General features: G+C 36.3%; 1 protein-coding gene across 6 annotated transcripts in view; it reads right to left on the bottom strand.

Annotated features, from left to right (window-relative positions):
* RGS7 (regulator of G protein signaling 7) overlaps positions 1-14,196 on the bottom strand; it is a 472,754-nt gene that overhangs the window by 72,203 nt on the left and 386,355 nt on the right. For 5 of the 6 annotated variants that reach the window (XM_015099194.4, XM_015099193.4, XM_060396467.1 and 2 more), the window contains 2 exons: positions 8,295-8,401; positions 2,480-2,531 (listed from right to left, as the gene is read on the bottom strand). In XM_015099194.4, the coding sequence (XP_014954680.1) occupies positions 2,480-2,531; positions 8,295-8,401 (159 nt within the window). The remainder of the gene's footprint in view (positions 1-2,479; positions 2,532-8,294; positions 8,402-14,196) is intronic. The other variant, XM_060396466.1, reaches the window with a different exon arrangement.

The following is a 14,196-nucleotide window of genomic DNA, read 5'->3' as shown; positions in this document are numbered from 1 at the left end:
AAATGCTGGGATGGAAGAAGCACAAGCTGGAATCAAGATTTCTGGGAGAAATATTAATAACCTCAGACATGCAGATGACAACACCCTTATGGCAGAAAGAGAAGAACTTTCACTCTTGATGAAAGTGAAAGAGGAGAGTGAAAAAGTTGGCTTAACACTCAATATTCATAAAACTAAGATCATGGCATCTGGTCCCATCACTTCATGGCAAATAGATGGGGAAACTGGAAGCTTTGACAGACTTTATTTTCTCCAAAATTACTGTACATGGTGACCACAGCCATGAAATTAAAAGATGCTTGCTTCTTGGAAGAAAAGTTATGACCAATCTAGACAGCATATTAAAAAGCAGAGACATTACTTTACCAACAAAGGTCCGTCTGGTCAAAGCTACGGTTTTTCCAGTAGTCATGTATGGATGTCAGAGTTGGACTATAAAGAAATTTGAGTGCTGAAGAACTGATACTTTTGAACTGTGGTATTGGAGAAGACTCTTTAGAGTCCCCTGAACTGCCAGGAGATCCAACCAGTCCATTCTAAAGGAAACCAGTCCTGAATATTCATTGTAAGGATGGATGCTGAAGCTAAAACTCCAATACTCTGGCCACCTGATGCAAAGAAATCACTTATTTGAAAAGGCCCTGATGCTGGGAAAGATCGAAGGCAGGAGGAGAAGGGGATGACAGAGGTTGAGATGGTTGCATGGCATCACCGACTCAATGGACATGAGTTTGAGTAAACTTCGGGAGTTGGTGATACAGGGAGGCCTGGAGTGCTGCAGTCCATGGGGTCACAGAGTCAGATACGACTGAGCAACTGAACTGAACTGAACAATCCCAGGATGGACAAAACTCTCCACAAAGTTCTCCAACTCAGATATACCAATCAGAAAGCTGTGTGTGTGTTTGTTTGTTTTTAAGTAACTTCTTTAAGTATCTCAGTTTTGAAGAATGTGTACCCTGAAAGTGTTAGTTGCTCAGTTGTGTCCCACTCTTTGCAATCCCGTGGACTATAACCTGCCAGGCTTCTCTGTCCATGGGATTTTCCAGGCAAGAATACTTGGAATGGGTTGCCATTTCCTTCTCCAGGTGACCTTCCTGACCCAAGAATTGAGCCTGGGTCTCCCACATTGTGAACAGACTCTTTACCGTCTGAGCCACTTGGGAAGTATACCCTGCTGGGTACCCTGGATGAAAAAAAGCAACATTCCCCCCACTAGAAAAGAATAATCTATTCTATTAATTGTTAAGTACTCTGGTTTTTAGATTGTTTTCCGTAAGTTATGTTAGTTTGAATTTTTGGTTGGCACATGACCACCTGGATGAACTATGAAATCCAAGTTTGACAAAAATGAGGGATGACTTCATTGGTTTTTTATGGACTTTCCTATGGTTTTCTATCAAATGTCTTTCCAGGAGGCAAAGAAAGCCAGATTGCTGTCAAGTTTCTGTCTTTGCATATGCTGGCCCTTTCTCTGCCTCAAATGCCTTCTCTGCCTTGCTTCCTGAAAAATTTCCCCTCTTTTAAAATCCACCTCAAATGCTCTCAGTTCTTTTGTGAGATCACTCTGGAAACCCTCGAAGTAATTCTCTTATTCTTACAAACTTCCATCTATTTTACATATACCACTATTAACATTCACTAGGCACTTCACAGCAACTTCTTTTGTGTAATTCTCTTTTCTCATCTAGCCTATGAGTTACTCAATAGTATAGATAAAGTCAGAGTCTCCTTATCCCAGCACCTACTATGGCTCTTGGCGTTGAAACAAAGCCTCAATAAATACTCGTAAAAATGATATTTAAAAACCATACAATATTATGTTTGAAAACTGTAGCCTTCAGGAAAATGTAAGAAGCGGCACTTATTAGGAGCCTGTTTCCTTGAAGAGTTTAATTAAAATCATGGTTGTTGAACTGAGTTAGACAGAAGTAGATTTGAAGTAGACTGAAGTTGATTCACTATGATTGAATTTCCTACTGTATCTTTTCTTTTGTTTGCATTTGGCCTTTCATGTTTAACAAAACCTTCTGCTAACAGAATCACAAGATCCCTCAAATAATAGTGAGAAAAGTGCAGTGTGGAAGGCAAGGGACTTACTACAAATCATAGCTAAATAGAAGAGGTGAACAAAAATTCTGGCTCTCTGAACCCCTTTGTTACTCTTTCCAGTAGACCAGTGTGGTACAGAAAAATAATAATAATAATAGTCCTTTAAGGTTTATTTATAGCTCTTTAAGCTATTCAAAGGAACTGTATTTTTTTAATAGTCACAGGAGACACTATAACATGGAATAAGCTGCCACCAGATTTGGTGACTTTCTAAACAAGGTCATTTATAAATTCAATGTTAGAAATATTACTCTCATATTGAAAATTTTAGTATTCTCTTCTCAGTGACAAACCATAAAATGCAAGCATGTGCTCATCCATACGTAATGGTACTGTCAACAAGAAAATGAGGAGATATTGCACTGACCATAGTCTGTGTTTTCCGGCTCCCAACAATTTGATGGCCAAAAATAGGGTGTCTGTGGAATGAAAAGAAGTGGAACTTAGGTTAAACACGTAAAGAATTAGTGGGGCTCCTGGTTTACGAGCCGTGTTTATCTTCAGCAATCATCTAGAACAGTTTGCTAACAATGTGTTTTATTATCTAGAAAAAAATACTCAGAGAGGCACTGTAAGGTTTTCCTTTTAAATTTACTTTGCTAATCAATTGTTCAGCCTCTAAATAAGTACAGCATGTACAGAAAACAGCGTACCTTTGCTACAATTGTATGTCATCTGATATAAAGGTAAAAGGACTGGTTGCACTATTTATATAGTAGTGTTAATCCACAAGGACTGAAAGCAAAGTCTTATATTCACTAAGACTCATGATGAAATAAGTTTATATTTAGCACATTATTTTTGTTGATTCATGTATTTCATCATTGCCCTCCATATATCCAAAAGCACAACCATCAGAATCTTTCCTTAAGATGGGCAAACAGTTGCCTGGCTCTATCAATTATATAATGCAGGTCTCAACATTATCCAGCTAGATTAAAACAACTTTTCTCCTTCACTTTAAAAAACATTTCTTCATAGAAACACTTACTGCTCTAAATTTTTAAACTGCACAAGTCAGAGATTAGTTTTTTAAACTAATATCTTAGTTGACTGCTTAACAATAGACATATATGATTCTGTCAAATTCTAGAAACTGACTGATGAAACTACAAAGAAAATGTCTGATCGGGAAAACCAATTATTATCATCAGCAGATTATATTTTCTGATAGGCCTTTTCTAGCCCTGATGGCGGGACATGCTTGACTCCAAACCCTGAGCAAACTCCATGACTATCTGTCTGCTGTTTCAAATCATTCCTTGGACGATGATGGCCCTGGGATTCAATGGAACAGTCTCTGCAGACATCAGACTTGTGGATCTGATTATATTTATTTGTCAATTACATTAACAATCTGTGTGTAGCAAGCATACTTGGTGTAATCTCTGATTGCGTGCATGCATGCTCAGTCACTTAGTCATGTCCAATTCTTTGCGACCCTATGGACTGTAGCCAGCCAGGGTCCTCTGTCCATAGAATTTTCCAAACAAGAATACTGGATTGGGTTGCTGTTTTCTTCTTCAGATGATCTTTTCAACCCAGGGATCGAACCCATATCTCCTACCTCTCTTGCACTGGCAAGCGGATTCTTTGCCACTGCGCCACCTGGGAAGCCCAATCTCTGATTACCAGTTTGATAATTCTGCCTCCTAGAAGAGGGATTCTCAAGGAGGGGAAAAGGGTAATTGGGAGAACTTTTTGCATCTCTGAGAGAGGGTCCTTCCAAACTGTTCAGGACCCCCAGGGGATTTGATTCACTTTCTATACTTTCTTGGAAATTGCTCCAGTACCATAAAGAAGGCTACTAATACTAATTCTGTATATAGGTGAACAAATTTAGAGGGTAAAAAGGTTGAAGCACTAGATAAAGGGGGATATCAAGGCTTTATACACTACTCCCTCATTGGCAAATAAATTCACTTAACCCAATTTGAGGGCAAAATTGGGTCACTGTTCTAGGGGAAGCATAGAGAAACAGAAAAAAATCTTCTTTTCATGCAGGCTGGCAGTGTTTGAGATACTTCTCAGAGAATGCATTATTCCCTTTGGGTTGCTTCTTTAGTTTGGGGGATGTGTGTGTATATGCAAGCATATTTATTTAATTTTTAAAATATTCACTCTAATCAGACTGGTCAAACACATACTTTTTTTTTTTTTTTCCTCAAAACTACCAGGAATGTTTTCATCAGTATTCTTAAACAGTTTTATTTTTCTATCATTTATTTAATGAAAACACCCTGACTGTAAAATAGATAACTGAAACTATTTTATCCTGTGATATTATGTGGAAAGATGTTTCCAAGTCTTCCAAGGAGACCAAACCAGTCAATACTATAGGAAATCAACCCTGAATATTCATTAGAAGGACTGATGCTGATGCTGAAGCTGAAGCTCCAATGCTGTGGCCACTTGATGCAAAGAGCTGACTCATTAGAAAAGACCCTGATGCTGAGAACGACTGAAGGCAGGAGGAGAAAGGAACGCCAGAGGATGAGATGGTTGGGTGTGTGGCATCATTGACTCAACAGACATGAATTTGAGCAGGTTTCAGGAGATGGCAAAAGAGAAGGTTGACTGGTGTGCTGCAGTCCATGGGGTCACAAAGGGTCAGACACGACTAAGCAACTGAACAACAATACCATTAAGTGCAAAAGGCATAAAACTAACACTCTTTACTAATATTGCATATTTTTTTCTAGGAAACATATTTTGACTTATAGTAAAAGAAAATTTCTTCCCCAGATGGCTCTAGTGGTAAAGAACCTGTCTGCTAATATAGGAGATATAAGAGACATGGGTTTGATCCCTGGATCAGGAAAATCCCCTGGAGGAGGAGAAAAAGTCACTCCAGTATTCTTGTCTGGAGAATCCCACAGACAGAGGAGCTTAGTGGACTACAGTTCATAGGGTCACAAAGAGTCAGATGTGACTGAAATGACTTGCATAGCACAAAGCACAAAAGGCAATTTAAAGAAGAACAAATCTTATAGTTTGCTGGAGTTTAAAAATTTACTTTCACAGTTCAGCTAGACTGTAGGACACGTTAGTGTTTTTCAGAGTTGGGTTCTTTAGCTGTGATTAAACAGATTTAAAACTGTCTAGCCATCACTCAGTAATCTTTGGCACATATACTAATGTGATGAAAGTCATGAAAGTGATCTGGATAATCATGTTGGATCTCAATTTCAGTTAGCGAGGGAGAATAATTAGACAATTACAAGTTTACAGTACATACAAAAGTCACATGATTGAAAATTTACACAATGCAGCATACCAGTGAAACTGTTTGTCTCAAACTTATGACCCAAAGCTTCTTCAGATTCCTAATGATGGCCAGAATCTCAATCATTTCCTGAAGCAATTATAAACACAACATTGCAAGCTTCCTAGTTTAATTCATGAATTTTAAAATCCTTTCATGGAATTGAATTTCAATTTAATGTAATAAAGAACTTAATGCTGCCTGGAACCAATGCAAAAATGGAAGCATATACCTTGAACAATAATGTGTTTTCTATTTCTAGAGCTGTTCAAGTATAGATTAATTAATGCCTTGGTAGACACTGTAGCAGGAATTAAATTATCCCTGACTTTAGTGAGGTTTCTTTTGTTTGCTTTTAAAACCTTGGTTTTAAGAGTGTATGGTTATTAGATTTACAAATATATCATATTATATCCTATTTTGAACATGTGTATATGTCATTAAAGTATTTAACATTAATTCATATAATTTAAAAGATTATCTATCATCTATTGGAAGGAATGATGTTGAAGCTGAAACTCTAATACTTTGGCCACCTGATGCGAAGAGCTGATTCATTTAAAAAGTCCTGATGCTGGGAAAGATTGACGGCAGGAGAAGGGGACAACAGAGGATGAGATGGTTGGACGGCATCACCAACTCAATGGACATGAGTCTGAGTAAGCTCCAGAAGTTGGAGATGGACAGGGAGGCCTGGTGTGCTGCAGTCCATGGGGTTGCAAAGAGTTGAACATGACTGAGCGACTGAACTGAACTGAACTGATCATCTGTTTAGGTATATCAAACTTGGCAATCTTCTGCCTGTACCTAGAAGTAATGTAAGAGATCTGGGTTTGGTCCTTGGGTTGGGAAGATCCCCTGGAGAAGGGAAAGACGACCCACTCTAGTATTCTGGCCTGGAGAATTCCATGGACTGTACAGGGTCGCAAAGAGTCGGACGTGACTGTGCGACTTTCATTTTCACTTTCAAGACATCACTACTAATTTTCATCCATGCCTCAGCTAATTTGTTTTGAGGGAAATTTTTAATTCAATAATTGTCAAAGGTAGATTATATTCAGGGCTTCACAGGTGGTGCTAGTGGTAAAGCACCCAGCTGCCAATGCAGGAGACATAAGAGACCAGGGTTCAATTCCTGGGTTGGGAAGAACCCTTGGAGGAGGGCATGGTAACCCACTCCAGTATTCTTGCCTGGAGAATCCCATGGACAGAGGAGCCTGGTGGGTTACAGTCCATAGGACAGCAAAGAGTCGGACATGACTGAAGTGACCTACCACACACACACACACACACACACACACGCAGATTATATTCAATGCCTCCCTTACAGATATATTAATCTTATACATAGATGATTTTACTTGTAAATTGACAGTAAAGATGGATAAAAGTTGGCATTTTATCAAAAAAATATCTTTCATTTAGAATTTGTAAAAAAAAATTTAGGCCTAATGTTTACTTTATATATGAAAAATTCGTATAAGAAAATAAGATTTTATGGAAAATATAACCCTGCAATACCAAAGTAACTCCTTTAAAAAATCAAAAAGTGTTAGTAGCACATACAAAATTTCTTTTCTAATAACTAGTAATTTTTATTCACTAAAATGCTAACCTTAGGACCACAAGTTACTCTAACTTAATAATAAGCTATTTTAAGCACTATTACTTTAAATTTAACTGTTCTAAGGATAAAGCTTCATTATTTTAAAGACTTTTAAAATTAAGTGATCCAACTAATTTCAATTGCTTGAATACTTAGGTCAGTATCACAATTTCAGGAGGTTGCATTATTTCCTAGCTATTCAGTGTAAAATCCAATGATTATTTCTTGGGATAGAAGTGCTTTGTAAGAGTGAGAATACTCTAGGAGGACAATGAGCTTTGAGAACAACTTTTTTTTAAAACATATTCCCTCTGTTCTCCGCTTCCCCAAGCAAGTCCTTAGGCACTCAAGTCAGTTATTTAATCAATAAATCAGAGCTACTGAGAAGAATGCTCCAATGTCTAAAAGTGGGACAATGGGAAGAATCCTCTGAAAGTACCTAGAGCTAGAGTTTGAACTCTGGCATTATATATGCCTTAATTTTACAGACTGGAATCCACTAGTCAGTTACTAATGAATCATAATGTCTAATGAAATGTAGAATACACTTCAGGTAAATCATCGTAACGCAAGTGTCAACTGTGTGCCCAATGACCAAAATTGGAGTCCATAATCATTTCCTCAAAGATTATTCTTTATAGGTATCTCATTTGAAAATGACTTAGAATAACTCTTGTCAGTTAATAAGTTATCTAAGATGGCCTCCTATATACATGCAAAGCATCATGCGTGTCCTTCATAGACTTTTTCAGTCACCAAGTCATTTCCAACTCTTTGTGATCCCATAGACTGCAGCATGCTAAGCTTCCCTGTCCTTCATTATCTCCTGGAGTTTGCTCAAACTCCAGTTCATTGAGTCGGTGATGTCATCCAACCATCTCATCCTCCATTGCCCCTTTCTCCACAGACTTATAGAAGGTCTCAGACATGCAGAGGATATGTATTTATTAGTTAATTCTATCCTGGAGCTTCAAGCATTCCCATGACTGGTTGGACTGTAGATGGCTCTGGATGACATAGAGTCCAAAGTATAACAAATTTAGTTACCATCTCTCATCTTCCTTCCTAGCAAATAAATATAATTTACAGATGACTCTCATTTTCCTGAATTCCACTGTCACTCTGAATTTTTCTCAAATTTTTTATATAAAATGTAACTTCAATCATTACACAACTCAGCTTTCACAAATTATTAATTAGATTCTAACTAGCTCAAGTCAAAGTAAAATAAATCAAGTCTCAAAATTTCTGTACAAACAATGAAAATGCAGACGTATTTTTACTTTTAAATAATACTTTTAATAAACTTACTTGGAACCGGTAAAAGGTGCCATCATCCTTGAGTGTGAGGACATGATCCGAGATTGGAAAGAAGTAGCCGTGGGCAGCCATTAGCGTTCCCAAATGGAGTGCCTCCACTAGTTCATGAAAACAAATGGGAAAACACATATATAACTCTTTAAAGCTGTTCATTCATAGGCAGGTAGAGTTTTATCTTGTTTCTTTTGAGCATATTCCTACATTGGAATACTCAGCATCCCAGAAAAGCCTGTCTTTGTACTTCTTTCAGCTCTTTCACCTAAGGTACCAAGATGGTTCTGCTTCCTGGTAGTGACCACAATGACCAGCAGTGCATGTGACCAGACCATGAGAACATAAAGCTATGGAATGCTGAAACTGAAGGTCTTTCAGTAATCAAAAAATCTGCTGCCTTCATTTTATAGATGGGACATGTTTTGCTATGGGTTAATAATCTTCCAAAAACAAATATATTTGGCATTTACATAGCACTTAAAACTTCTAAAAAGTTCTCATTTGCATCATTCCCTGTCCTGTAATATGAATATCCAATACTATTAGCAATTCTTCTAATGACATGGATCATTACTAGATAATGTTAATAGGCAATGTTTAGGCATCTAGAACAATTTATACTGCACTAAGTGTGCCTGCAGTCTGTGGCTGGCTAGATTGCTCTAGCTTTTGCTACTGTATGTACAATATTCTAGACATGGACTATGTAGAGATTTATATAACAATGAAAACATTATATTTTCCCAGTAGTCTGAGAAATAGTTGGAACATAATACTGTAATACTCACAGTCCTTCTATAGCAGTTAATGGCCCAACAAAGGCCCAACAAAAGGGATAATAAAATTTGATCACTAGGATTATTACTGCATTTGTGCAGGGACAACATAAAGTTTGCTAACTTGAAGCTTAGAAACTATGGAACTATTCAAGATAGTTTTTTAGTCCAACATAAGCATATACGTATATAGAAAATAAAAAAGTTAGGTTTATTGATTTGTTTGTGTATCTTTAGGTGCAATTTTCTGGTGGCTCAGATGGTCAAAAATCTGCCTGCAATGCAGAAGACCTGGATCCAATCCCTGGGTCAGGAAGCTCCCCTGGAGAAGGGAACAGCTATCCACTCCAGTATTCTTGCCTGGATAATTCCATGGACAGAAGAGCCTGGTGGGCTACAGTCCATGGGTTTGCAAAGAATCAGACACGACTGAGCAACTGACACTTTTTTACACTTTAATGTGCAATTTATAGATTTAGTTCTATTTTTAGATAAACAGCTAAAATGATTCTTTAACTCTAGGATTCTAACAGACTTTCCAGGACTATGTGTATCTCTAACTCCATCTGTCAATCACAGGTAATTTTCACACTTCAGCTAGTACTGAGTCCCTAAACTGCTTGCTATGGCCCACCTACCTAAGCACAAGAATCTCTTCCTATCCCCTTCCCACGTCTATACTGCTAATAATGAAATAATTGTTAAATTTATTTAACCTGTAGTTGGGTACTATAGTGCCCCTTTTAATATTATCTAGCATATTGCAAAATTTTAAGTGGTAACTTCTACCTCTGGCCTCCACTCTACTGTTCTTGTCAATAAGAAAGAACAACTGCTGACCGTCCTCTTTACCATGGGCCTGGAAGACTGTTATTAAGTGACCCAGTTATCCTGTTTACACACCCAATCAATTACACACCTCTCTTCATAGAGTGTTCTTTTTCTACAAAGGAGGATATTTCATCCTTTATGCATCCTTTTAGTTCAAAATCAAGATCTTCTCAAAGTCTGTGCTGCTTATAAGTATATACTCACATATTCTGTGATTCTCATTAAAGCTGAGAAGGTAGTGTTATATGATGGGAAGAATCAAACATTTGGAAACACTTTTTCACTTTTGTTATTTAAATTCTCTGCACCTCTCCTATCCATTAATACAGGTAATAAACCCACCCTGCACAGCTCATATGAAAATCAAATAATACATATATATATATAAAGAAGTTGTGGAATTTTGCTGGTGGCCTAGTGGTAAAGAATCCACTTTACCAGGTGGGTGTGGATTCAATCACTGGTCAGGGATCTAAGATCCCACATGCCCTGGAGCAATTAAGCCTGTGTGCCACAACTACTGAGCCTGTACTCCACAACTGGAGTCCATGCACCATGTTGACAGATTCCACGTGCAGACCCGATGCTGCCAAATAAATGAATAAAAATGATTTTAAAAAATAAAAAAAAATTTAAAGAGAAGAAGTTGGAATAGTATCCTGTGCATAGTAGATACTCAATACATGGTAGCTCTTGTGCTTGCTTCATTGGGCTTCCCAGGTGACTCAGTGGTAAAAGATCCGCTTGCCAATGCAGGAGACACAGGACATGTAGGTTTGATCCCCTGGAGTAGGAAATGGCAAACCGCACCAGTATTCTTGCCTGAAATAGTCCATAGACAGAGGAGCCTGGCGGGCTACAGTCCAAGGGGTCACAAAGAATTTGACACAACTGAGCACAGAGCATGTTGTGCTTCATTATTTACACACCAGATGATTTTTACTTTTCTCCAAAGTACTTTCAGGAAATCCACTTCCATAATTGGTCTTTAACTAGGCTGAGGGAGGATCTGGCATTCCTAAATAGCATCAGCCAGTCCATCTTCTTTTTGTGTGTTATTTATAAAACTAAAATGGCAAGCATATCTGTGAGGCATGCTGGCCTATAATAATGAGCAGGTGCTTACAGCCTTGGTCATGTTCAGAATCCCTGGTTACTCATGTTGGCAGCACTAGAAAGAACAATTTTTGAGGATTTCAAAGTCAGGTGGCCTACTTATCTTCTAGGTAGGTATTACCTATATTGTCACAACCATCCTTATTCACTTTATTCCAACAGTCTGTGGCCTGGGAAAATATTATTAGTCCTATTTTCCAGAAAGAGAAATTGAGTTATGGCACATTAGGAAATTTTCAAAATATAGATACAAAAAGGAAAACTGAGATGCCCAGAAAGATTAACATTAAGAGCTTCTGAACTCTAAATACAGGAAAGAGTGTGACTAAAATAATACAAAGAAACACCAACAAAAAACCAAAACAAAACGATGCTAACATGCTGATGAGGATTAGAAAAACATAGTGAAAGTAAATATAGGGAAGCTGAAGAAAAGAAAATCAGAAGAAAATGAATAAGTTCTTACTGTATTCAATAGTTACTAATTATATGATAAATCAAACATTTCTAGAGGCAAGATGAATACTGGCTTTCTTCTGCAGGCTTTCTTCACTATCATAATTAGTCCTACATAAATGCTTGCTAGAAAAAATAATATGTATAATAATGTATATAATAATATATGTATATAATAATTACATTATGCATAATAATATAATACATAATAACAATATGTATAATAATATATAATAATACATATAATAATAATTATTATATAATTATAATAATAATATCTATATATGTAGAAAGTGAATTAGCAAGCAATCTCAGCCTCCCACTTTTGAGGTACAAATACTCCATTTTATTGTGTTTAATCATATATATTCTCATTTTACAACCCTCTAAGATATTCTCAGGCTCATAATTTTATTAATAAGGAAAATTGTTTTTGATAGGTTTTTTAAATGCCCTCAATCCAACAGATACACATTTGTGGGAATATCAATAAGATCAAAATTTAGTTTCTATATGGCCCACACAAAGTTCAATGCAGAGGTCAAGCCAAACTATTTAACTTAATATTTAAGAGGACTGAATTTCTAACAAACCATTTAAAATGATTTTAATTTCATTGGTCAAATAGTAACCTGGAAAGTTTGAGATTACAGAAGTTATAATGCTCTATCACAGGACCTCCAGAGAACATGACTCTAGGACGAGATGAATGCTAAGATAAAAATCAGGGCATCATGGTGAATTTCATTTCATTTAAGACTGTAACCTTGCATTTAGCATAGCAATAGCAAAAGTAGCTATTGATGTTTGCTGAATGAGTGAATAAGCAGATTTATGAATAAATGGTATACGGAATATGAAAAACATAGTATTGCACAAAAAATACAAACTATTGTGTGTTTGACGATGAGGAGCTTGTTAAGCTCTGCCAAGATAATGTAGATATTCAAAATACCTTTTGAAAATACTTTTAAAGCTTTTAAAGTGGGGTTGTTATGGGTATATTATATGGGAAAAGATAACAGTGATATAAATGACTGAAATCCCACTAAAAGATCTTAGAGTGGGCTTGAGATACTTTTCTCAAGGTTGAATTACTGGTAGTAATAACATGAAGACATTTTTCCACATGGTCCAGCTGCTCCTGAATCTCCACAATAGCCTTAATTTAACGAGAATCTGGAGGACTACTGGCAGTCCTGGATTTAAGTGTTGAAAGAATTTAGTGAGTAATCTAGCAAGATCACCCTCCCAATAATGGCACAGCAGATGGCTCCACAACATTATGCTTCTCAGCAAAATAATTAATCATCTTGTACATGTGTTATCCACATCACCCACACAGCTAAATAAAGTTCAACAACAAATTTACTGTAAGATTCCAGTTTATTTTTCATTTGGATATTCAAGCATGAACAAACTCAGGAGTAAACTGCATCTCTAGACAACTGTTACTATGTGAACAGTGTAATGTGGCTGTGTTAAGCCAGATGTACTAATTTCATTACTTCACCTCGAACCTTTAAATAACAGAATTATCAAAATCTATCAAATCTATTTGGTCTAGCTCCACAAAGCAAAAGGAATTCTACATGGTGTAATTTGCTTTGGAACCATAACTACTTCAGAAAGTCAAAAGGATAAAAAGTGTACTATAAAAGAGGTTTGTGTTGTTCAGTTCTATATTTCCATATGTAGAAATATATATATTTCTATATTAAATTTGTAATTATAACATATTTTTAGAACTCAGTATATTTTCTTTATACAGCAGTCCCACTGCTGGCAGTCTCAGTACCTCCCAGATACACCCTATATTTTGACATTGATACAACAATGCTTCTGAGTCAAGAAAATAATAATAAAAATATTCACTAAAAATTACTTTTTTATTCCTGTTATGCATTCTTACTTTTATTTTATGGGTATATAAATCAGCAAATGTGATTCATTTATCAACACAGCATACAAGATGTAGCAAATATGATTAGTGAATGGGGAGAAGTATTTTAGAAGGAAATTCACTCAAGACAGAAAAAAAAGACATGGATAATATGACATTAAGGCAAGAAAAGCTAAAAAGTAGTCACAAGTAAGTTATTAAATAGTATTAATAAAATAACAGACATTTATCTTCATGTGTCTCATAAAGGAAAGATTTTGTTAAACTTGTTATTCTCTAAGAAGATAGGGAAGTGGTTATAGAAATATTTTAAAATATTATACTTTTTTTAGAATAGGCATCTGCAAGGTAAGATGAATCATGTGGAAAAAAATCACATATGCAGATTTTTTTCTCAAACAAGGTCAAATAAAAGTGAAATAATGACAATAGTTAGGGACTTCTGAGGTAAGTTTATCTTCTCAATAGTAAGAGTTAGTGCAAGCAGTAAGTATTCAGGCTTTCCTCCTTTTTTAAAAAAACATCATTTTCACATAGGAAAATGAAGTGCCACTTGCTTTTTGGTACTCACAAACCAGGGTTTGTAAGTGTATAAGATGGTATACAGATTAGATAAAAAGATTTTACTTGGGAGAAATAAAAACAAGCTTAATTTATACCAACTTTGAAGATGACACTAGGTAATTAAAACAGGTAAATAATATTTCCAAACAAAAGAGCACAGCATGGGGTGAAGCAACTAGAATATGCAAGCCAGCTGCTCCAGTTCAAACCCTGATGCCCTCATGTGCTGACTGTATAACTGGGGCAGAGGATA

This window comes from Ovis aries, chromosome 12 (genome assembly GCF_016772045.2).
Source record: "Ovis aries strain OAR_USU_Benz2616 breed Rambouillet chromosome 12, ARS-UI_Ramb_v3.0, whole genome shotgun sequence".
In the NCBI taxonomy this organism is placed as follows: Eukaryota; Metazoa; Chordata; class Mammalia; order Artiodactyla; family Bovidae; genus Ovis; species Ovis aries.
The sequence above is the reverse complement of the archived record's forward strand: the minus strand, read 5'-3'. Positions and strand labels throughout refer to the sequence as shown.